The following is a 27,671-nucleotide window of genomic DNA, read 5'->3' on the forward strand; positions in this document are numbered from 1 at the left end:
TGAGCATTCACTTATTACTGCATGGCTGCAGTAGGTAATCACAACACACTTTTGGCTACATTTTTTTAATAATAATAAAAAAATCTCTACTCGTTTAGATAATGAATCTTAAAACTCATACAATCCTTGATCTCTTTGCACTTGTGCTGTGTTAAGATAGATATTATGCTATTTTGTAAATTCAGCTTTGCATGGTGGGTGCACTATTTGGACAAAGACAAAAATATTGTGTTAATCTACCCTGAAAGCATGCTCGACTTAAAATTGTGTGTGTGTGTGTGGTTATTTTGAAGGGCATCTCCAATTACCTAGGGCCTTATTAATTCATAACATTTAGGATTATTATTTTTGTTCAGGATATTATGGTTGTTAACAACAGCTCTTAAAAAGTTGCTAAAAATACATGTGTTGCCACTTGTTCCTCTAAGGCACAAATAGAAAGTTTAGGCTGCAATCCTATACACAATGAGGACTGACTTCTCAGTAGTAATGGAGGCATGCTGTTAGTTTCCCAATGAGTGAGTGGAAAGCTGAGCATCCAGGTCTGAATTTTTCATTCTTTCAGTAGCCATCTCCAGTGACACACAGTACAATTAAATATAATCAGCTGCATTAATAAGCAAATCAGTCCATATCTGGCTAAATGTTGCTGATCATTTTATAGCCACAACCTGGAAGCTGGCTTGAGTACACAAGCCATGACACCAAAAATGGTGAACTGGTACCAAGTGTGCTGAATAAGGTTGAATGTGGTGGGGTTTTTTGCAAGTTCTATATCTCAGCAATTGGGAAGTAGGTGGTGACCTTGCAGTTATCACAGTCCTATTTGCTTTTTATGATGCTGAGGTTGGTTCCCAGTTCCTTATTCAACAGAGCACTCCATGAATAGCCTAAACCGTTAACTTGACCCAGTAACATGCAATATGCATTATAATACACTATATCATACATCTCCATCATCGGGAAACTCTCCTCTTTGAAGTGCATCGTCATGTTCTGGAACAAAAAAAGCTTGCTTTTGTGCAAAGCAATTTAATGCACAATGACCTCAGTCTGCAGTTATGAGTAAGGGAACTGTAACCGTGCACCCTAAAATAAGCATTGGGCCACCCCAAATGACACATCCGCACCACCAGGGTGACATGCCATAGAGCCCTCAGTGAAGTCCAACTGCTCAGCCCCATTCCTTTGCCCCTGCCTACCAGCTGCCAACAAGGAAAGACTTCCATCACAGACTGAGGAAGACCCAGCTGCCCTGCTCCACCTGCTTTCCTCAGATATTTTTTGGCTGGAGCTGCTGCCTGGTATGCTACCAGAGAGGAACAGGGGCAAGGGTAGGAAATATTGCCTGAATAATTCTGGCTCCATATAGACACCATGAAATTTCTATTCCTGTGCTAGTTGTGATTGTCTGTTTAGCATCTTCACCTAATGGTGAAGGGTGGGAAGAAGTCCAATAGAGAAACAAGCTGGAGGGGAAGGCCTTGGATGAGAAGATGGAAGATTCAAAATAATTGTGACAGGCTGTAAAACTAGGCCAAAGCCAACATGATAAAAAGTCCTGAAATTAGGTACAGTGCAAGAAATAAAATTCACTAATATAGGGTAGACTGGAGGACTGTCATTCAAGGGAGATAGAGCAGGCTTCTACTCTGTTGTTCCTAGTGGCAATTCTAGAACCAATGGGTGGAAATTGTACAGAAGAAATTCTAGCAAAAACATGAGAAACTTCTTGACTATAGGAGTTGCTCCATAGTGGACCAAACTGCCTCAGCAGGTAGTGGCAGACTTTGTTTTGCTGGAGCAAATGTATCTGAGCAAACTAAAGGCTGGATGGCCATTTCAGCCATGCTGTGGTTGCATCCTGCATTACAGATCATGCACTGAGCATAGGGTTGTTTTAGAGTGGCCTTTCTCAACCTGGGCCCCTGGCTATATTTTGGACCTCAACTCCCAGTGCTGCCTGGGGCTGATGGGAGCTGTGGTCCAGAAGAGCCCCAAGGATGGGAAAGGCTGGACTAGAGGACTTCCAACTCTTTGGGTTCCAATTTGTGATTTTGCACCACACCGTCTGGAATCTGGATAATTAATGGTTTGTGCACTGAAGTCGACAGACTTGGATGCAAGGCATGATACGGCTAAGGCAGCCTTCGAGTTAATAAATCATGATCCCCGATGAGTTTTAGCCTGATCTCAGCCCGTTTCACATTGCCAAAGGGCGCATGGATTGCGCTGTGAGCCCACCCGCCGCTCTCCAAACCCACCGAGTGATGAAATCCATTCTTCTTTCGACTCTTTGGCGCTGTCCTGAACGCAGCCCTCAAACTTCCCCGCGAGAGGAGGGCCCGGTCCTTGTGGCGGGGTGGACGCGCCTGGGGGGGGGGGGGGCGAAAAAGAAACAGGAACCTGTTGTGGCGCGTCGCTGGATGTGGGGGCAGAGGGTGGGAATCCTGGCCCGGGAAAGGCGCGCCTACTGTAGGTACAGTACGCAGAAGGCGGAAACTGCCCTCCCCGCTCGGAGCGGGAGCGTTTCCCTCCGCGTGATGCGTGTGCAGCTCAGCCTTGCCCGCCCGCTCGCTCGCTGGCTGGGCTGGCCTTGCGTGGCCTGCTCTACCCGCCTCCCCTCCCTGGGTGTGGAAGCGCGGCTGGGCGGCCAGCCCTCGACCGAAGCCGGCCGGAGACAGCCCTTGCAGCGCTCCCGCCGTTGCCTGCACTTTGGTGCCGGGAGGGGCGGAGAGGCGGCTCTTCCGAGCCCGCTGCTGCTGCTGCTGCGAGACGCGCCTGGAAAGAGAGCGAGAGCGCGAGAGAGGGAGGGAGACCGCTAAGCTCCTCCTCTCGCTCGCCTTCCCTTCCCTCCAGCAGCTCCAGGAACCAGCTCCAGCAGCAGCAGCAGCAGCCCGCTGGGTGACTGCGAGAGACGGAGCGAGGCGGAAAAACACACCGGGAAGCAAAAGCGGCGAGGAGGAAGGAGAAAGGAAGGGAGGCGTGAGGGGGGGAAGCGGCAGCAGCAGCAGCAGCGGGAGAAGGTGAAGAGGAAAGGACACGCGCGCAAAGAAGGGGGGGGGAGAGAAGAGCGGAGGGCGCGCGCAGTGGGAGAGGGGGGGAAAAAACCCCCAAAAGTTTACACCCTCCGAAGCTGCTCTCTGGTCTCCCACCCACCTCTTCCCTCGGCGGCGCTGCTGGCGCGGATGGGAGTTTCACCTGGAATGACAGAAGTTTCAATTTTATTTTATTTTGGGTGACCCTTCTCCACGGCGTCTGACTTCTCTTGAATAATAATAACAATAAAATAAAAAGAATAAAACCTGCCGGATCCGACGCTCCCTCCCCTTTCTACCTCCAACCCCACGCCCTCCAGCAACGGTCGGCGATGTGACAGCCAGGGGGCAAAGCTTTTTCGCCAGCCTTGCCTTGCGGAGAGAGCTGTCAGCGCGGAGGCTGAGCCGAGCGGACTTCTCGCTGTCGCGGCCCCGGCGCCCCCTCCAAAGAGGCTGGAAGTACGGCGGCTCTCCCCCCGCTTCGCTGCCGGGTCTTGCGTGTGAGAGCGTTGCAACCTCCTCCTCAGTCTCTCGCAACCTCCCCCCCCCCCCAGCTTCCAGGATTTAACCCCAAATCTCCTCCGGATCCACCTTCTTCCGTGGCCATTCGTTCCCCATTGGCTGCGCTTCTGGATCGGACTCGCAGAAGTGCAGGGTCTTGCCTCCTCCGGCCATTGCACGACGCGGGGGGTGACGGAAAAATGAAGGTGAGTACCCGGGGGGGTGGGGTTGGGTGGGGGGCGGGCAGCTCGCCACACTTTGCTTAGAGTCCCAGCGCCTCCAGGGAAGAAAAGAGCTTTCCTTTTTTTAATGGAGGGGAAGAGCTGGAGGTCCAGATGTATTTAGTTCTCAGGATGGTGAGATTTTATTTATTTATTTTGAAAAAGAGCGAAGTAATTGGGAACACCAGTAACTCAGGATCTCCTCTTGGGGAGGGGATGTGCAGAAGAGGCACTTCCAGGACGCTGCCAGTGCTGGCCATACCCAATTTAAAAACTTGGTTGGGGGTTTGGGGGGGCATTGCAAGCACTCCGGCCTTGGGAGAGCAATTCGGGAGCTTGCACTAGTTCTTCGGCGCGTTATTAGCTGTAGAAACGGGGATCGATATCTGTCAGAAGGGCTGAAACCCGGAGGGGGCACGTGACTTCTAAAATAGTCTGCCGATATTGTGGAGGTCTGCTGTGCCCTCTCTCTTAGGAAGAAAACAGTCTTTGCAGTTTTAAATATGCACGAAGCCGAGATAGTGTGTGTCAGTGTGTCTGCCTGCGTGTTTGATTTTCGAGTCGCCTTTTGGAGCGGTTTTCTCGCTCGTGGCAGAGGTACTTTTTCCGCCAGTCTCTCTCGCCCAGGGTGCCTGGAATTCCATTAAACTTTATTTCTCAGGGAGTTATTTTGGTCTGGGTATGAAATGGAGAGAAACGGGATCGAGAAGGGTGTGTGCGCGCAAACCGAGGGGAGGGGGGAGGCGATGTCTGCTGTCGGGAGGAAAGGGGGGGGGGGGAGAGGAATCGCTTACACCGTTGCTGTCGACTTCGGGTTTGGGGGGAGGTCAGCATTTGGGGAGGGGGGCACGGGCGGGCGGAGGTGATCTTGCTTCCTTGACCCCCCGGAAACGTGCGTCATTTCAGCCAGCTTTCCAGACGGAGAAGTGGCGGGGAGGGGGGGAGGAAGAGAGAGAGAGAGAGAGAGAGAGAGAGAGAGAGAGAGAGAAATGTCCGTGCCTTCCTAAAAATATATTTAGAAACTCTGCCCTCAAAGATGGAGCGCGCGGGGGGGGGGGGGGGAATGCTCCTTAGCCCTCCTTGGGGGTCTCTTGTTTTGGGGATCCGGTTGGAGGGCTCCCGGGTATTAGTCCGCGCAACTTTCCTAAATAAAAAGAAAGAAAATGCCCCGAGCAGGACTTGGCGAAGAAGATACCAGACGCAATGAGGGAACCAGAGGGCAAGTCCTTGAGGCGCTTGGTGGGTTTCTGTGTGTGCGTTTTCGAAAGGGGGGGTGGGAGGTTGGAGAGGAAGGAGAGCTGTTTCTTACATCGGCAGCGCTCGTGTTCGTTTTTTTAAAGACATTTATTAAGGGGGGGGGGTGACACGAAAACGTGACCGTTGTTGCTTTTGCGGCTCCTGGCAGGGGGAGGCGGGGGGAGGAGGGAGAGGCAACGGCTCGGGCGCAGAACGGAAGCGGCCCCCATCGCGCTCACCTTGGTACAGGTGGAGTTAATGTCTCCGAGAGACCTCGGGAGGCGGGGAAAGGAGGCTCGGAAGCCAGCCCCCGATCTGGATATCGCCTCCATTAAAAAGAAAAATAAAAAGGAGGGGGGAGGTAGCTTGGGAAGGAAGGAGGCGCAGCTTCAGGGCATGGGGGGGTGTGGATCTAGCTCCAACTCTCGCCTGAATGGATTTCTTCTGCGGGAAGGCTTTGCTAAAATGCTATTTTCCCTTTCGCTGGCCATATGTTTTGGTGGAGCGCTTTAAACATTATCCGATTAGTTTCTAAGTCTCGCTCTTCCCGGCAGCTCCAGCTGCAAAAGGCAGTCGGGAGGGTCAGGGGAAGGGGAAGGAAATTTACAGGTCCCCCCCCCCACCGCCCCACCGCGCAAGCCCCGCCGGGGCGCCTCTCCTAGGTAGGCTCTGCAGCTTTAAGGAGCGATACATTTTCTAGCTTGTGTCGCAGCAACTTTGTATCAGTCATGTCGCCCGCCAGGTGACTGACAAAAGCTTCCGCCCAATGGGAAGCGCCGTAAACCCTGGTGCCGCGGCTCGGCTCTCCTCGCCGCCCAATGGGAGAGAGGGAGGGGAGGAACCCGGTTCTGAACTTTATCTGAGCATGTGACATGTTTTTAAAAGGACTTGGCACCTTCGCACGCGCGCCCCCTTCTCTTCTCCCTCTCTCTGCCCTGAATAGTGTCATTGGGCGACACAACAAATCTCGAGTTGGGAATAACTGTCCGGAGAATAAAGCTGGCTGCTCGTTATTTCCTCCTCCGCGCCGAGACAGCCTTGCATTTCCGACCGTGGAGGTTGACTTTAGGCGGGTGACACTTGCAAGGGGACGTGCGTATTATGCCTACAGGTGGAGGGAAAGTGTAATAGGCGTGCTGGGCGGGGCGGGGGGGGGGAAGATCGTGACTAGCAGGGAGGAGTGACTGCACCCGTTAAATTATAGCAATACTGTGTAGCGGGAGAGTTCAGGGACTTCTAATTAGGGAAGGAAAACGTAACTTTTTCAACGTGCACTATATTCGCACGTGGGGACGCAAGTTTCCAATGTTGCGTGTTCTCTCCGGTGTTTCCTGCGCGGGCTGGACGAGCCACAAATGATCGGCCACTCTGTGCAACTTTAAATATTATTTCTGGCAGATACAACCCTGAGGAGATCCTTAGGAGGAAAAGCAGAACCTAAATATCCTGTCTCAAGAGGACGCTTCTGGGTCAGGGAAGACATAAGGGGTCTAAAGTTTTTGTGGGGTTTGGGGTAATTTGTCCACAGGCTGGGTTTGTCTGCGTTGTTTGGATGGGAAACTAGGTTGGGTTAAACTGCATGCTGGGTTTTTAGAGGTTAGGAGAACCGTGTTTGGAGGCTATAGACTAGGCTTTCTGCTGAGTTAAAGGGCTGTGAGCCAGAAAAGCAACCAGCAAGCTGAGATACAAAATATAGGATAGCATGCCTTGCAGGAGTCGGATAGAGTGTGGAATTTTCAATATTTCATTGTCGGGGATTGCTACTTCTACAGGAAAATGTGTATTTCTGTATCAAAGCTGATAGTCGCATTTAGGGTTACTCAGCTTTGCTGGTTTCTGTGGAACTCACAGATTTTACTTCAAAGTACTGTAGTTCCAGATGTGACAGCTTGATAAGGGTGTTTTAGCTTCAAACTTATGCTAGAAAGGGAACATGCATTAGTTACTGTTTCATCATATTAAAAGTTAACTGCAAGTTCTGTTACAAATGCAAGCCATGATGGAAGGGGCAGCAATTTCAGACACTGTGACGTATAGCTTATTACTTTAGACCGTTCTTTTTTTGGGGGGGGGGGGGGAGATGGAAAGAAGAAGCAATAATTGAGTGTGAGATTTTATATCAATTTATACTGCTCGTGGTTGTTGTAAAATGAGGGAAGCCTGGTTCATTTTTATAAATAAAAGCATAATCTCCATATAAAATATTTTGAAGTGAAGTGTATTTAATTTTCCAACTCAGTTCCGACGTAATGATGGACACCTAAAGCCAGCTTTCATAAAATGCTTTCTGTGTGTGCCTTAGCTGCCCCAACATACATATGGTATGTGCAAAGACCACCCATCTAGAAGACAAGATGGACACTGGAGGTGAAGTGGTAACTCAGATGTGCAGGGATTTGGGTTGTTGAGGAAATAGCACAAGAACCTTGAATTGCAGAAAGCAACAGGGAGTAGGCGCAAATTTCCTTGTAGTGCCGTGAACAGTGTTGACTTAAGATCATGGTTAGCAATAAAGCTCTGGGTGGCCTGTGGACAAGTCATTCTTGGCCCACTTGTTAGATGTGTTCATAGGTAAAGTTAAATAATGTTATGCCCCAAGCTCCATGGAGAAATGCTGTTTGCTAGTGTAACCTTTGGAAGAGGTGGGCTTCAGTATTCTATACTAGTGGAAGCTTCCAAGTAGACATAATAGATCATCTAACAGACTTTCAGCTTTCAGGTTATGAATGCATAAACAACAGTTGCCAGGTCACCAGATGAATGGGTTGAAAAATCTTTAGGCTGTTCCAGATATCTAAGATTTTAGGTACTAGGAGCCTCTGTCCTCCAAAGTTATCAGGCTTGCACAATACCTTCGTCTAGGATGTGAGAAAGGTACAGGAGTAGCTTAATGTCTTTGCTTGTGTGATCTGGTAACACATATATCTTATCACAGTCAACAGTGAAAAGGGCACAGAGAAATCAGCAGGGTAAAAATGCTCAGACAATCTTCAGATGAACCTCACTGACCAACAGCAGAAGCAGATTCTCAGTTTCAAGTCCATACTGGGGAGAAGGTCATAGAAATCCAGTAGTGTTGGTTTCACCAATATTTGCTTGTTCTCTTACTTAAAAGTTACTTGTACTCCCTATAAAAAGTTTATTTTCATTTTCAGGGTTTTTGGGTTGTTTTTTTAAGAAAATAGTAAACAAATTAACAGTTTTAAGTCAAGTTTAGTTCATTTTTTAAAAATATGCAATTTATATTTAACTCTAGGGGGAAGTTGAATGAAGTGATGCACATTTGATAGATACATGCCATGATTTGCTACACGTGTCTTCATGTGAGTTAAGCAATGTTATAAATATTTTATGGCTATGACGTTATGCATGAATTTGTCACTTTGCTCTGTAAGATTTCATACGTGTGTCTTCCTTACAAACCGGTCTCTGTGTATTTAGGCTAGCATGACCTTTTATCTCTTATTTACTTACGGTACATAAATTAGAATGATAGGCTTGTCAGATTTAAGTCACCATGACTTTATTCATACCTGGGTTTTTTCAAGTTCTAACTAGTCTACACAAAAGTATATCTATTACTTCAGTACAGAGGGCAATATGAAGGGAGAAAACTAAGGACTAAGTCACTGAAACAGTAGATTATCAACAGTTTGACAAAGGCAGGTAAACAGATGACAAAGTAACGCTGAAATAAGGAGGCATAATGTTTAGCAAAATTAAAAATTCAAGCATGTGCATTGAATAGAAATAAGGCATGCATCCTGCAAACAGATCACCTGAACATCTTTCAATGCATGTATTTTGAATAACTAAATAATGTATCCATGCTGCCTTTATTATTAAAGATTCAAATCATCTGGTCTTTTTGTTTATTAGAGTATTATTAAAGATGACCAATTAATTCTTTCTCCCTTTAAAGATTACAGTTCAGCTGCACAGCAAGGATATAGCCTTGTATATATGTTTTTCTAGAGGTTATTGTTGATCAATTGGAATATGGTGTAATCGGTCTTAATCCTAGATAGAGAAGTAAATTCGACTGAAATAAGGTAATTTGCTTGTGGATTTCGGACTGGGGTTTCAGTTTGTAAATGGCTCCTCAGTTATGTGAGAGGGGAAATTGTGTTATGAACAGTAAAGTTGTAATCATAAATGCACTTCCTAGAAATTAAACATATATAGGAATGTGCTGCAAAGCTACAATCCTATGTACACTTACCTGAAAGCAAGAGCTGCTAAATGCTGGGACTTAAATCTGAATAAGCATGCTTTGGACTGGGCTCCATATAAGATTCTCATGAATAATCTTTCAGCTCAAAGAAATGTATTATTTTTTAACTGTGCTGATAAGAATGAGGTTTTAAGAATTAGAATTCTTAGATTCCAAAAGCCAGCTTTAATTTTGATTTCATTATGCAGATGTTTGGCAAACTGGCTAAAGTGGCAGTTTATGCATCATGTAAACCATGGTTACTGGTGCACCATGAACACATCTACCTGGGCTCCTTTCCCATTTAGAAACAAACCACTAATCCTGGCTATGCATTGCATGTGAATCATGGATTATTGTTTCTTTCTTCCCTTCAGTAGCAGTGAGGAGCAAAGCAAGTGCAGTCGGCTTATGCATGGTGAGCCCTGATTTATGGCTGACTGTGACATAATAGCTCATCAAGTGTGTGTTGGGACAACAATGTGGACCTGCCAGGTCCATCTGCCCTACCTTGGTCTCTATGCATTTGATGTAATATCTACACAGTTTAGAGTGCTATGTATGTATGCCCAATACCCTTTGAAATCAGAGAGTTATCAGGTATGTGTAGGAATCTTCAACTATGTTCACCATTTGAACACTGTGCATTAAGCTCTCATGAATTGAAGGGTAAAACTTCATACTAGCAGGTATCCATGGGCCATATTAAAAGAAGACGATGACCAGTTTTTGTAAGAGTGAGCTGTGATGGGACCACAGAAAAACCCTTGTCATCCAATGCTAGTATGCCAGCCTTCCATATCTTACCTCTTAAAATCCCTTTGCCAGTGTCATCACTCAGTGAAATTTTTTCTCCACCCTCTTAGGTTTGACAGTTCTTATTTAGATGCTAGTTTGAATGTTCAATTTACACGATCTGCTTTTAGACACATGTTCAGGTACCATAGCATTTTACATTTTATTTGATGTGTGCTGGGAGACATGCTGACTAGCCTTAAATTGGAGGATGAGGCTACAAATCTGTTTGATAAGGACTGTAGATATTCTAATGAATAAAAACATGTTGCATGGTGTTTTTTGGGATGATAAAATTATTATCATCAGATGGTTTGCATATCTTTTTAAAATGTTTTTAATCTGTTAACATTGTGCTTAACATTTTGTGCATGTTCAATGTGCCTTATTTGTGTTCAGCATGTTTGTTTCCTGACCAGTGGGTTTTATTCTAGATTATGTGCATGATGTTAAGTTGAAACTGTAAACATCACGTTTCTAAAGGGTACAAATTTAGAACAAATTAATAAATGATAAACATATGATTTACATTTGTATAGATGAGAGGGAAATACCCCTCAACAAACAGATACAAATGGTTCTGCTTGTCCATATGCATATCATTTAAATTCAATTATTTAAACAAAATGGGAACATGCTGTATCTTGTATATTTACAGTTCAATCATCTACATTGCATCTCAGAAGTCCCACATAGTTCATTGGGACTTATTCCCAGGTAGGTAGGTATAGGATTGCAACATTAAGGTAGCAATTTCAGTACCTGGGATCTCAAGTCAACATTCTGTCTAAAGTTGCTGCCTGTAATGTAGATCTTTTTTGGACTACACGGACTATTGATGTGACTCAATAAAAGGCATCCTTCTGTTCTTATAAAATAGCCAAGATTAATACAACATTAATATTTTGTAATACAAAAGTATGATTTTTCACTTGATTGAAAAATGTGGGTTTGTATTTTGTATTTTCTCCTTTTAAAAGTCCAAATGCAAATCAGGGATGAATTGTATTTCTTATTTATATTACTGAATAATGTCACTTGGAGATCAGCCTCCTTCCAAGCACAGGATACTTTTCTGTGGCTTTCTCTATTTTTTATGTCCTCTTTCTGTCAGTTTTCTGATTCTTAATGAAGGAACAGAGCCATGGGCTCAGTTTATTTATCAGTTATCTTTGATCAATACCTTCTGGGTGACTGTACTGTCAAAAAAAGTGGTCAAACTCTGGGAACTATAGAACATCATAATCATTGGAGATTCTTAGTCCCACAACAGGACTACCATTTATAGAGTTCCTAGAAAGAAATCTTTAGCAGTTAAATATGTTATGTTTTGGTGTCAAAAGGGAGGGGAAAGAAACCTGTCTTACTTCTTGCCTACTGAGGTTGCTTGCGTTTCCAAAATGTATTTATTCATTACCTATACCATTATAAAAACAATTAAAATGCATGGAACATTCAAATGAAATGTTAAATATACTTTGAGGCCATTGTATCCACTGTCAATAGCAAAGATAGTGGAATAACTTTACCAAGTTGTTTTAGTTATTTTGGCTTAGAAAGTTGAAAAAAATATTTCCCAAGGGTGGACAGGGTACAAAATGTAACATTCAGTATCATAGTTATAAAAATTAGTTTATATGTAAGTAGTGAGGCCTATTCTTATGTAAGTGTGATTTCAGCCATAGTCTTTTGACGTATCACAGTGATTACATATGCATACATACTTACATTTTAATGTGCTATTTTCTTTTTATAGTTATGGAGACCAAAGGCTATCGCAATTATCCAAAAAGCCTAGATATGGAGAGACGCTGGAGTCAAGGCTCCCAGTCGATGGAGTATACTTCTGCAGGAGCAGAAGAGCGGTCCGAAGAGAGTAATAACTATATGGAGATAGTAAACGTGAGCTGTGCTTCTGGTGCTTTTCCAAACAGCAGTGCTCAAGGAAGCAACAAAGAAAAACCTGAACTACTTTCTTGCCTTCAGCAAGACCATAATCACCCTGGCATTTCACCCTCTGACATAAAAACTGAGTCAGACTCAAAGGAACTTTCTGCAACTGTAGCTGAATCAATGGGTTTGTACATGGATTCTGTAAGAGATGCTGATTTTACCTACGACCAGCAGAGTCAACAAGGCAACATAAATCCTGGAAAGATGTATCAGAATGTGGAACAACTCGTAAAGCTATACAAAGAGAATGGTCACCACACGTCTCCCTTGAACACCCCAAGCAGATCCCTGAGACCTCTAATATTGGAGTGTGCAAGCTCTATGAATGGTGGCATCATGCCAGGCACTGTCAAAAGCCCAAGAGTATGTCGAGAGAAGAGTCCTCCTGACTGTAGTCCTCAGAACATGACGACTTCAGTGTGCAGCCCTCCTGGAATTAATTCTGTATCATCATCTACACCTACTAACTTTGAAAATTTCACAGTAAATAGCCCGGTCAACCAAGGAACTCCTTTGTCATGTTCACCCAACATTGAAAACCGAGGCTCAATGCTGCACAGTCCTGCACATGCTAGCAACATGGGATCTCCTCTTTCTAGTCCTATAAGTAGCATGAAATCACCCATTTCAAGCCCTCCTAGTCACTGTAGTGTGAAATCTCCAGTTTCAAGTCCTAATAATATCACCATGAGATCCTCAGTATCCAGTCCTGCAAATATAAACTCAAGATGCTCTATTGCCAGCCCTTCCAATGCCAATAATAGGTCCACACTTTCTAGTCCAGCAGTTAGTACTGTGGGATCCTCTATGTGTAGTCCAGTAAATGGTTCACTAGCCTTTCCTGCATCGAGCACACCTGGTGGAACTGGCACAGGCCAAGACATCGTTCCTAGTCCAGATACAAAAGACAATAAAGGTGCTCTAGCAATCATATTTCCTAAAATAGAGGAAATGGAAGATGCCATCCCTAATAGTGAAGTAGCTAATCAAATGACTCTTGTTCAGCGTATAAAACCTGAACCCGAAGGGGTATTCAGTAGCTCATGTCTTGGAGAAAATAGCAAAATCAGTTCTGATTCTCCATTTTCAGTATCAATAAAGCAAGAATCAGCTAAACATTCTTGCTCTGGTGCTTCTTTTAAAGGGAATCAAACTGTAAATCCATTTCCATTTATGGATGGGCCCTATTTTTCATTCATGGATGATAAAGACTTCTATTCTCTTTCTGGGATTTTAGGACCACCTAATTCATTTGATGGCACATGTGAAAGTAGTGGGTTTCTAAATCCAGGTCTATCTGTAGGAATTAAACAGGAGCCTGATGAGAGCAGCTATTATCAAGAGAACACTCTGCCACCCTCTGCCATTGTTGGTGTGAATTCAAGTGGACAGTCATTTCACTATAGGATTGGAGCTCAAGGCAAAATATCTGTACACCGACCTGTTGGCAGAGAGCAGTCTTTTCAGCATATGAGCTCGTTTCCTCCAGTAAGTACTCTTGTGGAGCCATGGAAATCACATTCTGAATTGTCTGCCAGAAGAAATGATGGGTATCCAGTCCTAGAATACATTCCAGAAAATGTGTCAAGGTAAGTGTGCTCTTCTTGTACTGCATGAAAATAACGGTTGCCTTCATTTTCAATTTTGTTTTTGTTTGGTAATATTCTTCAAAACTGCACAGTAATGTGTGTTGCAATGTGTATTATTAGAATATTAGTTGGTTTCCCCTGTAAACATGTCAGATTTTGTTATTGGCTAGTTATGCACACTCAAGCAGCACATTTAACAATTTAAAATTTAAATGTTTTTACTCATTTTAATGGTGATACTTTAGTAGGCTTCTGGGTTTCAGCATGAAAAGATCATTATATACAGAACATTAGCATGGAGATTCAATGGGTTTTGCGGGGGGGGGGGGGCGGTTCTATCATTACTCCCAGTGCTTTGCAACCATTGCCTAAAAGTGTGAATCATATGGAGAAAAAATAATAATGTGCCTGTCAGGGATTATATTTACAAAGTTTCCTTGATTGCATGTATGCATTAGTTTCCAGTGGGCTAAATTTAGAAAATTATAAAGGCTTTTAGGAGCATTATTTCCCTGTTTGTACTAATTTATGAGCATGGTAGCTTAATTGTACTCTCAGATGCCTCCTGAAATTAGGAGACTAGTAAAGCCTAATAACTTCTGAAACAATTACAAGATTGTAGTAAAGTCGCACCTTGGTTTTCGAACAGCTTAGTTCACGAATAACTTGGCACTCAAACGTCGCAAACCCAGAAGTAGGTGTTTCGGTTTGCGAACCTTGCCTCGGAAGCCGAATGTCTGGTGCGACTTCTTTGGCTTCTGATTGGCTGCAGGAGCATCCTGCAGGCAATCAGAAGCCATGCCTTGGTTTCCAAACGTTTCAGAAGTCGAATGGGCTTCCAGAACACATTCTGTTCAAAAACCAAGGTACGACTGTAAAGTGCAATTTAGTCCACTGAAAACAGTTACACAGTATGAAATCATTCCTTGTACAACAGACAAGTAAACAATCCTGAAATCATAACCCTGTTTACTCAAGATGTGATCTACTAAATTCTGAGGGACCACTCCACAGTCGTCATAGTTGTGCAGAACGCTTAACCTTTTTTAAAAAATACAAGTGTGAGTGTTAAGAAAAGGAGGCTGCTGTTGTTCAGATTTCTAGGGATGTCCTAATAAAATCTATGGTTTCTTCTTTGCACTGCTTGTTTGGAGTTTCCTCCCAACCTTTCACATCCTCTTATCCTGGTTTTAGTCATACCTTTCTCAACAGCCCTTTCTGATTAATTATTTTATGTATTATTCTATACGTTGTACCCAAACACATGCAACTAATCCCTAACACTGTGCTTTAAAATGAGAAGTCTGAATGGGTCACCATTGAGTGGTTGCTCAACCCTTTCCATTGCTCACCATTTCTTCCTCCAAATTGTCCTACTAAGTAGCTTGCCCATGCTGTGGGGTTTCCAAACACTTCTGGAACATTGTTATGGAGTAGAATGATCCGGAGTGGAGGAATTCTGGGTGAATAAAAAGGATCAAGTTGCCCTTCTTTCCCCTGCCGCTTCTGTGTTTTAAGTTTTTCCATTTCCAATCAACTTTTCATCTTGAAAATTGTGCAGTTAGGCCATCAGGGATCAGTACCCTTTTCAGTCCTCCTGTTTTACGTATAATTCATAATTTAGTTTTCTGAATCATCTGTTTGCTGGTGGTTTACAATGCTACTGTTCTATATACCTAATTGGTTCTCCTGCCTCTCTTGTCCTAGTTTCTCTTGGCTATCCCTGAATCCATGGGTGCCTGTTTCTCTGTGTTTAACTCGGAGCGGGGTTGGGAGGTGGTGGAAGGGGGATCCTGTTTTTTCCTCTTCCTTTTATCACCTTCCTTCTTACAGCCACCTTCCTCTTGTTCCATGTTCTTCTGCTTGCCAGTTCTTGTATTTTCCCCCACTTGATTAATATTTATAGGATTTTCGAATTTTCTTCATATTTCTGACTAGCTTGTCAACACAGCTTTGTTTTTTAAATATGAAATAAGTTGCAATTCTTTAAAAAAAAGCAGTTCCTTTAAAAATAATGTTGGTATAGTAGAAGTGTGTATTTGCCTTTATAGAATGGAGGCTATCAGTTAAGTTATCATGTATGGTCCTGTCCTTCTGTTCTGGTGACACTGAATCATTTTGCAGATCATATTACATTATGTTGGTAGAACAGACCTTCCACATTTTCTTTAATTTGAGGACTTGGGAACTCTTGTCACTTTGAAGTGCTCTACCATTGATATTAGTTTTATCCTCAAGGTAACCTACTGTCAGGTGGGGAATTAATATCCAAGAAGTTGTGCATTAGTTATATATATAGTATTTCCTAGGTATGCAATTATCTGGAAGAAAAGGCTGGTTGCAATGTTGAACCTGCCCAGTTTGACTGATATTGTATCCGTTCATTATGTTACTAATAAACAATGTTTTCTTTAGAAAATCCATAGATAAAATATAGCAGTGGGGAGGAGGTGTCCATTTTACAGCATTGCCAGTTCTACTCTTCCCAGGCACACGCATCCTTCAGAGTTTGTTGGCCTCACTTTAGAAATCTGGTTTGTCATTTCCTGATGGGGTGCATGGCAACTGTAGTTTCCTGTGTTTTCCAGCCCAGTTAATTTAATGGGGGTACAAACTACAATGTGATGCTTTCTCTGGTCTTCTTCAAGCCAGTGCTTTTTTCTAAAAAAAATAATGTTTAGGGGTACTCTCATTTTTCTACTCATATTGAAATACTGCCCCTCAATGAGGCCAAACTTAGATTCACAAAATGTTTAGGGGTATGCGTACTCCTGCATGCCCCCATCAGAAAAAGCACTGCTTCAAGCCCTTTTATACTTTCAGCGCCCCCCCCTCCCCATTCCCAAGAGGAAGTTTGCTTTGGAAGGGGTTAAGTTTCTGGGAGTTCTGCAACAAGCTTTCCAAGGTTTGTTTGCTTTTTTGAATTTTATTGGGGGGAAAGCTTGGAAAGACCCAACCATTTTCTGAAAGAGCTTGGGGAAAAACTCACTAGTTAAAAGTGTGGTAATGACTAGCAAACTGAACTTCGTTAAGTGATTTTGGCTATGCATTTATTGGAATCCACACAGGGCTCTTTCGCGTGGAAGATAATAGTAGCATCAACGCACTAGATTAATGGTTCTCAAATCAGACACACACTTCCTGCCTTATTTACAGTAATGAATAATCACCTTCTAATATGCATTAAAAAATTAGTGTTTTATATATTTGCCTGGCAAAGCCAAACACTTCCAAATGATCTTGGATATAAGAAGCACTCTGCCTATAATTATCCTAAGTAGTTTTGCATAGCATATTTACCTAATTTTGATCAGAAACGTACAAATAAGTTACATCTTCAGGAACTGTATAGAGAAATGATCAGAAGTTATGTTTTCTTTTTCTAAAACAGCTGCTTGATACAAAACTGTATTAGGATTTCCATGTATGTTGAACGATCAGAGATCTAGTTCTTCCTGCGAGTCCTGCAAGTGAGGGGAAGTGATTAACAAAGGAGGGGCTTCCTGTAAGGGCAGTCAGTTTTCCTACACTTTGTTGTTTGTCCTTTCCTCACACAACAACATAAACTGGATCTTTTCAGACCTACAAAATACAGTACCTGCTAAATGTTGTTCTCAATATCATCTTTGTTGTTTTATATATCTTAATGGGGTTTTAATTAGCCAATTATTTGTTGAGTAGTTTTTCTATACAAACATTTTATATATTTTATTAAAATACATTGGAAATACTTGCATATTTTTCTGCTGTAGGAATTGGCATCCTACTGTTAGAACTTTTTGGTTAGCCAAGAAGCAGTCTCTCTCACAAGCAAAGTTGACAGAGAACTAGGGGATACAGTGGTTTGATCAGCAGCAGGGAAGACAGATAGGCCTGTGAAGGATCCATGCTGGAGATGGATATATTCCTGTGTGGGTTTTCTAGGGAAGCTCAGGATGTAACAAATGAGTCTGGGGAAACCCTGTGTCATTTGTTCACAATTATTTTCAAGCCTAATGGGCCTCCCTGAGGATTTCAGGCTGAACAGGGAAATGTTTTTGGTGATCATAAAGGACATGCTCGTAACTTTTCCCTTGTACAGTAAAAGTCTGTAAAGCCAAAGTTCAGCATAAATTGAGCTCTAGTTCTGCACAAATTTAGCATAAATTCAATGGGAAGAGAAGGCCATCAGTGTCCATACAATCTTCTTGTTCCATTTGCTGAGTATAAAGATTCAGTGGTCAAATTACACCAGTCTATGGAATCAACCAACCCTCTCAGAAAATCATATCACCCTTTTAAATGAGGAAGGAACAAATTATTCTCTTCCATCAGCTGTCTTTTGAAAACTATATTGCCATATGATTTTTCTTTTTTGAACCAATCAGTATTTGTTGATGTTTTATTGATGTTTTGAATGATGTTTTCATAGATGATTTCCCCTAGTATTGGTTTTGTAAGATCTTGATGTATTTTTTGAAACTGTGGATTATGAAAATAGAAGTTTCAGGGGTCACAAATTACATCATTGTATGTAATCCACCGAACCCCTCAAAACTCTAGCACCTTAAAAAAAAATACACAGAGGAAGGAACAAATACACAATGAGTCATTATGCTCATGTCTTTCCTACAATGAGTTTGCAAAGGGCTCATTACCTTTGCAGTGTTTGTCATGGCATCACACCAGACAACCAGGAAGTGATGCAAGCAATTTCTCTCTCTCTCAGTTGAGCTTTGCTGGGTTTTGGGTGGCGTGAGTGGAGGACTATGGGTGGAAAAGTCTGAATGAAATTCCCCCTAAGCCCAATTCTTCACAGGCAGTGTTAGTGTGGGAAGTAGCCATATCACAGATCCCTGCCATTTTCTTTTCTATGTTACTGGAGCAATTTGGGAACAAATCACACACACAGCCTTTCAAGCAGCTGATATAATATTGAAACTGGTTCTTAGACCCAAGTAATCTTCCCTGCCACCTCTCAAATATTGGAAACTTTCATACACATGTAAAATTCTTTTTTATTTCGATGATCAAGGAAGGCTTAAAGCCCACCAGAAAATGTTATTTGTGTCACTTCAGTGATTGAACAATATATGTAGAGTCAAAATACAATACTTTATTAAAATGATTGTCTGAATGAGAGTGCAGTTCTAAACTTGTGATTATGCCAGCAACATAATTTTCAAAAGTGGTTTGGGAAAATGTCACAGTTACTTGAAAAAACAATAAAGCTGAAGAGGCTGACCTTTTGTACAGCTTCAGCAAAAGTTTTCCTTTTAAAAAAGTCAGTGAACTCTTCGCTTGCAACTTTCTAGATACCCCGCCTAACACATTTAATTTTTCCTTAGTTAAGCTCTCATTTTTTTTAGAAACAAAAGGGGCGAAACACAATGGGTTGGATCCAAACCAGATTGTCCTATTGATTGCAGATGGACTACAGCATGACTAACCTGGGCTGCAGTCATTTTGAAAGTAGGCCCATTGAACTGAATAAGACTGACTTCTGAGTAAATATGGACATCGTTACCCTTTAAGTCTGGATACAGCCCACTGCATTTGGTCAGAAATGTGAAGTTAAAAGGGTGTATTGACTAGGTCAATCCAGCATATCAGCAATCACGCTTGGAGTATTATTACTGTTCCCTGAGACTTTTTGTTTTGTTTTGTTGAGGTTTCTGCCCATTTCTAATTGCCCCATTATAAGATTTGCTGCTCAATTGAACAACTGGCATTGTAGACACATTCCCTTGGTCTTGCAGGCAGATATTTGCAGTGTTGCAAACAGTGCAAATATTTGACTTTGGTATACACAAGTTGAAATATAGGCCAACCCAGGAACCGTCACATTTTCTTTGTATTTTGTTCTTTGCTTTTCCAAACAAGACTTTTGATTTTCATCTTTTTTTTTCTGACAACTAGGCAATCATGATGTCCCGTTAGTTTTTAAAACTATGTTTTATAGAAGCATTGTTGAAATTTAACCAGAAACTGTAAGACAGTAAAATATGCTGTCGTGCTGTCTCCTTGTTTATGCATACTTTCCCCCTTCGGTTGTGTTTTTACTTCTCTTGATGCTTATCAACTTTTTAAAAAATAATAATAAAAAACTGTACAAGATGAAATGTGCCTCTCCTCCCCAGGCCTGGAGAAATCATATGTAGACATTCTCTCTGTTTATCAATTTGGGGAGGTTTCTGTTCGAAACTGTTTCTTGTTATGGTGGGAAAGAGGAGCGGTGTGTTTATGCTGGCTGAACCCCCATGGGCCTTGCTGAAGCAATCACTTTTAGGATAACTGCCAAAATGAGGATGTTCATATTGATTTTTGGATTCTAGTGATAGTTGGACAAACTTGGTCAGTGACATTCTAACACCTGGAACCCAAACAAATTGCTTGGAAATAAGTTCCACTGAAATTCAGGGAACTTAGTTTCCACATAATGTGTTTAGGATTGGGCAGTAATTTAAGTTAAAAGTTATTTTAATTTAACCTTTTATTTCCTTATGGTTGCCTGTATTTGAGTAATTTTGTTAACCTGCCAACTTTTTAATGGCTTTGAGTTCCCCTTAGTCATCTTCTTGGGAATCCAGGGACTTGGCCAATCATGACAGTGGTTCACAGGGAAAAATACATATCTGACATAGACAGATTTCAGGCATGTAAGAAAGCTCAGAGAAAAGATCCCATTGTGTTAATTATTGTCAATTTATGGGAGTGTTTCAGTGTTGGGATGCTTGCAATGGAGCATCTGTTTAAGAAAGTTTGTTTTTAAAGCAGTTTTAAGAATGAGTGTGAAGTCTATGTAACCCTCCGGTTGGAAGGAAGCTTGCTATTTAGAAGTAGGAAATTTGCATCGAGATTTTCTCCCTTTATAAATGTGTAGTTGAAGTGTTAAGGCGAAGGCTGCCTTCCTTATATCACTGCATACTATTATTCAGCAAAGATCTTGGCTCCTATTCAGTTCACTATGCACATGCAAACGGCTCTTCTTGCCAGACATGGGAGGCAGAGATCTCTGTGTGCAAAGCTGATCCATAGCAGATAATGGGAAAACCCCAGAAATTAGTTTGATGGATTGTAGCCACTGGGTGCAATCCCAAATTCTACCAAAGAAATTAGCTTAGTTAAATGGGATGTGGATTGCACCCATTTTGGCAGAGCCGTGGGCTCTGTCTAGATGTGGGAGGTCTGTTCACACTGTGGGGCTTCCTCATTCCTTGCAAGGATAGGAGCAACTCTCCATACACACACCACCGCTCATTCGACTGGAGAGCTTTGGAGTGGAGCCACTATGATTGAGAGGCATGATTTATTTCTACAGTACTTTAAGGCCTCAATCAAAGTTCACTGGAGATGGATAAAAAAAGGTTTCTGTTCTTGCTAAATGCTGAATCAAGGCAGTGGCAAGTGGAAAGGAGGGGGGAGGTAACATATTGCTTATAAGAGCTTTAAAAAGGTCAGTGGTTAATTAGTTACCAGGAGAATAAAGACTTTCTCATTTGCTGTGGGTTAACACAGCTATAATTTTAGTTATAGCTTACTGTACTTTGTGCTGAAAACCATATAGTCTGGGGGGGGTGTAGGTGTGTATGAAACGATAAATTTGCTCAGTCCTAAAAACTGACTTTCTGCTCTTGAAACCTACTGTCTCCAGGTGTTGTTTTGTATGATATTTATGTATTCTGCATTAACTGTCTTATTTCTACATTATAGTTTGAATAAAAGACACTTAAAAAAATTGAAATTGGAACAATATCCATTATTTGCTATGTAGTCTAGCAGATCTCTTAAACTCTGGAGAACACTGTACTATTAAAATCTGAAACTCTTGCACACTGCCTATTTCTGAATTAGTCCCTGTCTTTCAATTGAATCTTATTTCATTATTTAAAACAGCGATTTCAACTTCCATTGCTGCGTTAGAATATATTGCTTGTGGTTTACTGCAAAATTAGAATCGAAAAATGCAATGGAGCAAGTTTCAGTATACCTAGGAAAATTGTTCCTAACTTGATTAAGCCATCCTAGGCCTACGGTTGACAATTTGGGTTGTCACTTTGAGAAGGCAGAGGGGGGTTTTTAGGGTCATATGTGGAGGCAGGACAACACTCGTCTCCAGCTTTGTCAAAATAGGTCATGTGCTTCTTCTTACTGGGAGTGGAGAGTGGGAACTCTAGATATGTGCCCAGCCATGCACTTCTGTTGCTTCAACAAACTCAGAAGCAATAACATAGGAGAAGAACTCTGCTTCAAATGTGCGGTTCATTTTAACTAGCACTGAGCCAAAAAGCAAAGAAGTGATTTTTGTGAACTTAGTTGTTGGTGTTGAAAGAAATTTTCAGGGGAAGATTGTTGCAAAGGGAAATAAAATTGTTCACCCGTTTTGTTTATTATTTATTAAAACATATTTATATACTGCCTTTTATGAAAACATCTTCAGGTGGGTTACAATAAAACCCATTAAAAATACAGTAACAATGGTAAAAATAAATCTAGCTACATTAACACTCAGTACAAAATTGAATTTCAAATTATAGCAATTCACTGGCATTAAGAGCCAGCAAAGGGCTCAAAAAACCAAGAGGGTTTTTAGCATGTGCCAAAACAGTATCATTGTGTTTGTCATATTTCCGGAAGTCATGTGCTATTGTTTCTAGAGAACCTTGCAGTTTTGCAGATATGCAAGTGTTTGTGTTAAACAGTCGTACCATTCTTTAGAGGAAATCTGCACTTCAGTTCCAGACATGTCTCTGAAAATACCCATTCCATTAATTTCAATGTAATTTACTTCTTTATTTCCAAGAAGGTTTATATATGGCATCCCAGTCCTTATTAACCACATTATGTGGAAGTGCCCATTGAAATTTAAACTGTCAACCAGTTGGTCTAAGATTGGTCAGGTAGTAAAATGGCAACTTTTTAGTGTTTCATTGCTTCAAGGTAGCATTGCCCCATCTACCTAGATTGAATTTGCCCTCAGTGATGTCATCTAGAAGTGACTGACCTGGTGGGGCAGTGCCACAACCAGAGCTCTTGGCAGCTGCTCACTGGGGTGAGCCACTTCTGATGTCTTCACCTTTATTATAAGATAAACTAGGATTATCTGTGTGACCTGCCCAGGCGACATAGCATTGTGGCGTCATCATGTTCATGGCATTATCCCTCTAGGAATGAGAAATAAGTCATAACCATAGGAAAAAATGGTGCAGATGAAAGCAGCTTAGAAAAAGATGATAACGGGCACAATGAACAGCTTTGAAGGGAAATATCTCTGTCTCCTTGAAAGCCAAAAATCAAAAGTGGTGAGCATCGGTGCAGCCCTAAGTGTTAATGTGATGGTGCCTTGGTTCTGGCCAGCCTACTGAAGCATATAGGAATTCTAACCAAACTTATTAACTCATTAATATGCTATAGGATTGAACATGGGTCTAGATACCCTACGTGAGAGAATTCGTATTTGACCTTAGTATTAGGGGTGTTGTCTGCTTGGCCAAGTCACCATTTGGTTATCTAGGTTCTAGGATTGCATGCCACCTGCTGTTCACTGAATACATTGCAACATTCCTTTGATGTGTAGCCCCATTCTATATTAGAGTGGGGTTTTTTTAGTGCTGTCCTTTTATACAACTGTTAGCTTTAATATATTTGACTGGATTGGTCATATCACAGGTAGCACCTCTACTTTAGATCCAGCCTAGAATTTGCTTCCTTTTGACATCATTGATCACAAATCAATATCCACTTTTTTTTCTTAATTAAAGTTGACAGCTAACTAAAAAGTATAATATATCCCACTCTCTCTAAATTCTTCAGTGGCTTGGCAAAGTATACGATTTTTAAGTTTATCAAGAAATTACATATCAAATTAAAGTTAACACATGCAGAGCTAAATCAGAGGCTTTCTGCTTCTGTGGATTATACTGCACATATATATTTACATTGCCATATTTTATGCTGGATATTATTTTCCTTTTACCTCTGACATAAACAGCTTTGATATCAAGTGCAAAAGGATTGTCCACCACTATGCTCTTTATATGTAAAAAGCCTGTTCTTTTAATTCTAAGCAATTCCCTTCCAATTCAGTATCAGCCAAATCTAATAGGAAATGTGTGGGCAGACCATGCTGTTTACAACGCTCCAAAGTATATTCCAACGCCAACCTTGTCTCATACTTCAAGAGCCATCAACCAACATAATCCTCTCCACCTCCCACATTTCTTGCTAGATGTTGCACTCACTAATACGTTTCCTTGCTTAATGAAGGGATCTTGCCTGAATTCTAAGATGAACCTTTAAAGAAGGAATACAATCTTGTATTACATTAATGATAGAATAATTTGTTTCAGAACAGCGGTAAGAACTGTGTAGACCAGTGTTTGAAACTTCCAATGTTCTAGGGGCATTTTGTGACAGGGAATTTCATTAGCGTGAGCAGTTTCTGAGCTCTGGGTGCAGTACTGTGCCTAAGATTTCAGAGTAAAACTGCAGAGTGGAAGGAAAGGAGGACCCTTTTCTGCCTCCCCACTTCCAACTATTCTCTAAAGACTGGAGAAGGGACCCTCTTAAGAATATTAGGGGGTTGGGCAGGGGTCGCATGGCTTTGTTTTTGCAGTCTTCAGATGAGGACTAGATCATGTGAAAAATGAATATAAGATTTTAACTGCAGTTCATTCATTTTCAGCTTTGTAGCCTTGTTATATATAAAAAAATGTGTGCCTGGACATTCTGTTGTTGCACCCATAACCTAGGTTTAAGGTGCTATTTCATATCTCAGTTTCTAACACTGGTGTAGGCTGAATGTGCATATAGGATGGAGAAGGATCATACCCACTAGGTCTCTCCATCTGCCTCCCTTCCACATTGAGCATAATGCCTCCATGCATACACACTCCACACAACAGCTTTGCAGGCATTTATGCTCAGTGTGTGTTGAAGGGAGAAAGGAACAGCATGCATGTTCCCCCCGCCCTCTTTCTCTGCTCCCCAATATGCACCAGACCAGCACTTATACCAATGTTTCTGCATCTCTATGTGCAATGCCCCTCCCCCTTCTTGTAGAATACTTTATTCCAGATTCTCTATTTGGTGGTTGTTGTTGTTTAGTCGTGTCCAACTCTTCGTGACCCCATGGACCAGAGCACTCCAGGCACTCCTGTCTTCCACTGCCTCCCGCAGTTTGGTCAAACTCATGTTCGTAGATTCAAGAACACTGTCCAACCATCTCGTCCTCTGTCATCCCCTTCTCCTTGTGCCCTCCATCTTTCCCAACATCAGGGTCTTTTCCAGGGAGTCTTCTTTTCTCATGAGGTGGCCAAAGTATTGGAGCCTCAGCTTTAGGATCTGTCCTTCCAGTGAGCACTCAGGGCTGATTTCCTTAAGAATGGATAGATTTGATCTTCTTGCCGTCTATGGGACTCTCAAGAGTCTCCTCCAGCACCATAATTCTCTATATGGTAGAGTCACATAAATTTATAACTGGAAGAGGCTTGTGCATCCCTTTAGAGTCCATTTCCCTAGAGCAAGGTTGGGGAACCTTGGGCCCAGGGAATGAATTAAGCCTCCAATATGCCCTGTCTGGCTCTCAGGACTTTTCCTGGCCACACCCGTCCCTAGTCCTGTTCTGTGCCCTCCTCAAGTGCTTCAGTGTGGTTAGAATGCGTATTTCAATTGTGGTGCTTCTTCTTTCTTGCCTAGATGGGAGTTGTATGCAGGTGTGTATGTGTTTTGTGTGTAGAAACCTATTGACCTTTACATGGTTGGAATGTTGCCTGTTGTAGAAATTTAAGAATCGCGTCCACTTTTGCCTCAGGTGCTACCCAAAGGTTGCCCATGAGGAAATGAAACCCTTGAGTTGAAAAAGGTTGATTAACCTGGCATAAAACATCCCCTTGTCTGAAAGATTAGAAGGAAGTCAGTCACCCAACTTCCCTAGACTAGGCAATTTCTTTCTGAACTGACAGCATTTCTCTTTCCCCACACTAACATTTGACTTAAATAATATCTTCGCCTGGGTCTCAAAGGACAGGGTGAATGGCTGTTTTGTATGTTCCTGCCAATATCCTTTTATATATTTGTAGCTTTGTACTCTCATATGTCCTCCCTCCCATTTTTAAATCTTCCACATAAATTACAAAGTGCTCATGTAAAGAAGAAAAGAACTCTTTTTTGGCGACTTTTACAGATTTATGCACAGAATAATTTCTGTTGTGTATTCTTAGATCTATGATTGCGTACCAGTGATTGTAGACTTTTCTTAACTATAATGATCATGAGCACGGGTCAGTTTCTTGCACAATAATTGTACCAGTGTAGCTGTATCCATTATTTGTCTTCACATTTGTGTGTGTTGGTCCTAAAGCAAACATTAAGAGGGCAAATTATATAATGATAAGGTGTGAAAGTACAAAGACTGGCAGTGTGCCATTGACATCGTTCATTGTATGCAATGGCTCTTAGTACTGAAGACTTCAGAAGCATCTTGGAATTTGACAGAACTGCTTTAAAGAAGGTGACTATATGAGCAGGGCCATTAAGCTCATTGCAATATGTTATTGATCTGAACTAATTGTAATATCACTCTGTAATATGCTATAATTTAGTATAGTACTATAATTTAGTTTGGTACTAGTTATTTTTTTGTTAACTAGCTTTTGCTTTCTTTCTTGTCTTTAGTTTGAATTCAAGAAAGGAAAGCCTTCTACCCTTTGCAGCAGCTAATCTACTGTTTAATCCATGGGAGCGTCTCTTTTTCTTTACTGTACAGTGGTACCTTGGGTTACAGACGCTTCAGGTTACAGATGCTTCAGGTTACAGACTCTGCTAACCCAGAAATAGTACCTCAGGTTAAGAACTTTGCTTCAGGATGAGAACAGAAATAGCACCGCAGCAGCAGCGGGAGGCCCCATTAGCTAAAGTGGTGCTTCAGGTTAAGAACAGTTTCAGGTTAAGAACGGACCTCCAGAACGAATTAAGTTCTTAACTTGAGGCACCACTGTATTTCTTATAATATGCTTATCCTTTCCAATACCTGCTATAGATATGGCAGTCAATATCGTAAACTCTCACAACTGAAACAGGATGCATAAAATAAAGACAGCCATGGGTTATGTTGTTTTCAAGCCAGTGACCAGAAATGCTTAGGAATTACGTTTGACCGCAAGGATCTTTGTGAAATTGAAGGAAGTAATTTACCATCTTCTTTATTAATATAAACAATGAAGGGGCACCAGGTAATGGAGAAAGATTTTTACATTTTGACTCCTCTAGACTGTCTATTGCACTCTGCCGATTTCTCAGCCAAAACTAATCCACTAACTCTGTAGATTAAATTACATGTGGCCACCTTGAGCAGTGTGGAAAGGGGCATGGGAGGTTGCTGTGGGGAGAAAAGGGACAGGAAGATTTCCTTCTGGGTGATTCTTTAAGTTAACTCATCCCAAGCCATTACGTTTAAGGCAATTTTTCATTAGACCTTAGCTTAGTGAGCTGAAGCGAAAAGTTGTCTCAAACAGTGTTTCTCAAGATGCATTAGACATTTCCCGTTTAAAGATTCTCATCGAAAAATGTCAGGAAGCATCTATCTCTTGCATTTTCTCTTTTAGCTGCTGCTGTTCTTGGTAACCCCCATTACAAAAGAAAATCAAATGTTAGTTTGCATTATTTTTTTTAAATGCGTCATTCTGGAAAACCATTTCTTATATAGTTCCTTTATACGCAGCTAACTATATAATAAAGAGAACAAATAGGTCCTCTTCTATTTTCTTATTATATTATAACTTAATGTATTATGTTTGAGAAGACTGGCAGAAAAGCTGAACGTTTGATTCAGCCTTTTTTGAGGTTTCTCCTGCCTTTCCCAAAACAAGAGGAGCGCTGGTGATTACCACCAAATTAGTCAATTTCTTCACAAGCCGAAAGTAAATGTTGAGTGGGGTTTCCTAGCAACAGTTGTAAGGTTAATCTTATCCAATGAAATATTGATTCTACTGCACACTGTTCTTTTTTTCCCCTTCATGGATTTATGTCTTGGTGTGACACCTACAAAATATACCACCACCACCACCAAGGATGATGTATGTCGCTTTTCTCATAGCTGCCCTAATGTTGATAAGCGGCAGCATTATTTGATGCCATGATCTGCATT

The 27,671-nt window shown here is 41.8% G+C and overlaps 1 protein-coding gene across 8 annotated transcripts in view; it reads left to right on the forward strand.

Annotated features, from left to right (window-relative positions):
* Nucleotides 1–2,879: 2,879 nt before the first annotated feature.
* Nucleotides 2,880–27,671, forward strand: part of NR3C2 (nuclear receptor subfamily 3 group C member 2) — a 132,138-nt gene continuing 107,346 nt past the window's right edge. Inside the window, exons 1-3 of one of the 8 annotated variants that reach the window (XM_081021335.1) lie at nucleotides 2,880–3,745; nucleotides 8,253–8,319; nucleotides 11,761–13,546. In XM_081021335.1, the coding sequence (XP_080877461.1) occupies nucleotides 11,763–13,546 (1,784 nt within the window). In that variant the 5' untranslated portion in view covers nucleotides 2,880–3,745; nucleotides 8,253–8,319; nucleotides 11,761–11,762. Of the gene's footprint in view, nucleotides 3,746–4,197; nucleotides 4,358–4,791; nucleotides 5,000–5,959; nucleotides 6,089–8,252; nucleotides 8,320–11,760; nucleotides 13,547–27,671 lie in introns of those variants that run through there. The other 7 variants (XM_081021336.1, XM_081021338.1, XM_081021337.1 and 4 more) reach the window with 7 other exon arrangements.

Source organism: Podarcis pityusensis, assembly GCF_964106645.2.
Source record: "Podarcis pityusensis genome assembly, chromosome: 9".
In the NCBI taxonomy this organism is placed as follows: domain Eukaryota; kingdom Metazoa; phylum Chordata; class Lepidosauria; order Squamata; family Lacertidae; genus Podarcis; species Podarcis pityusensis.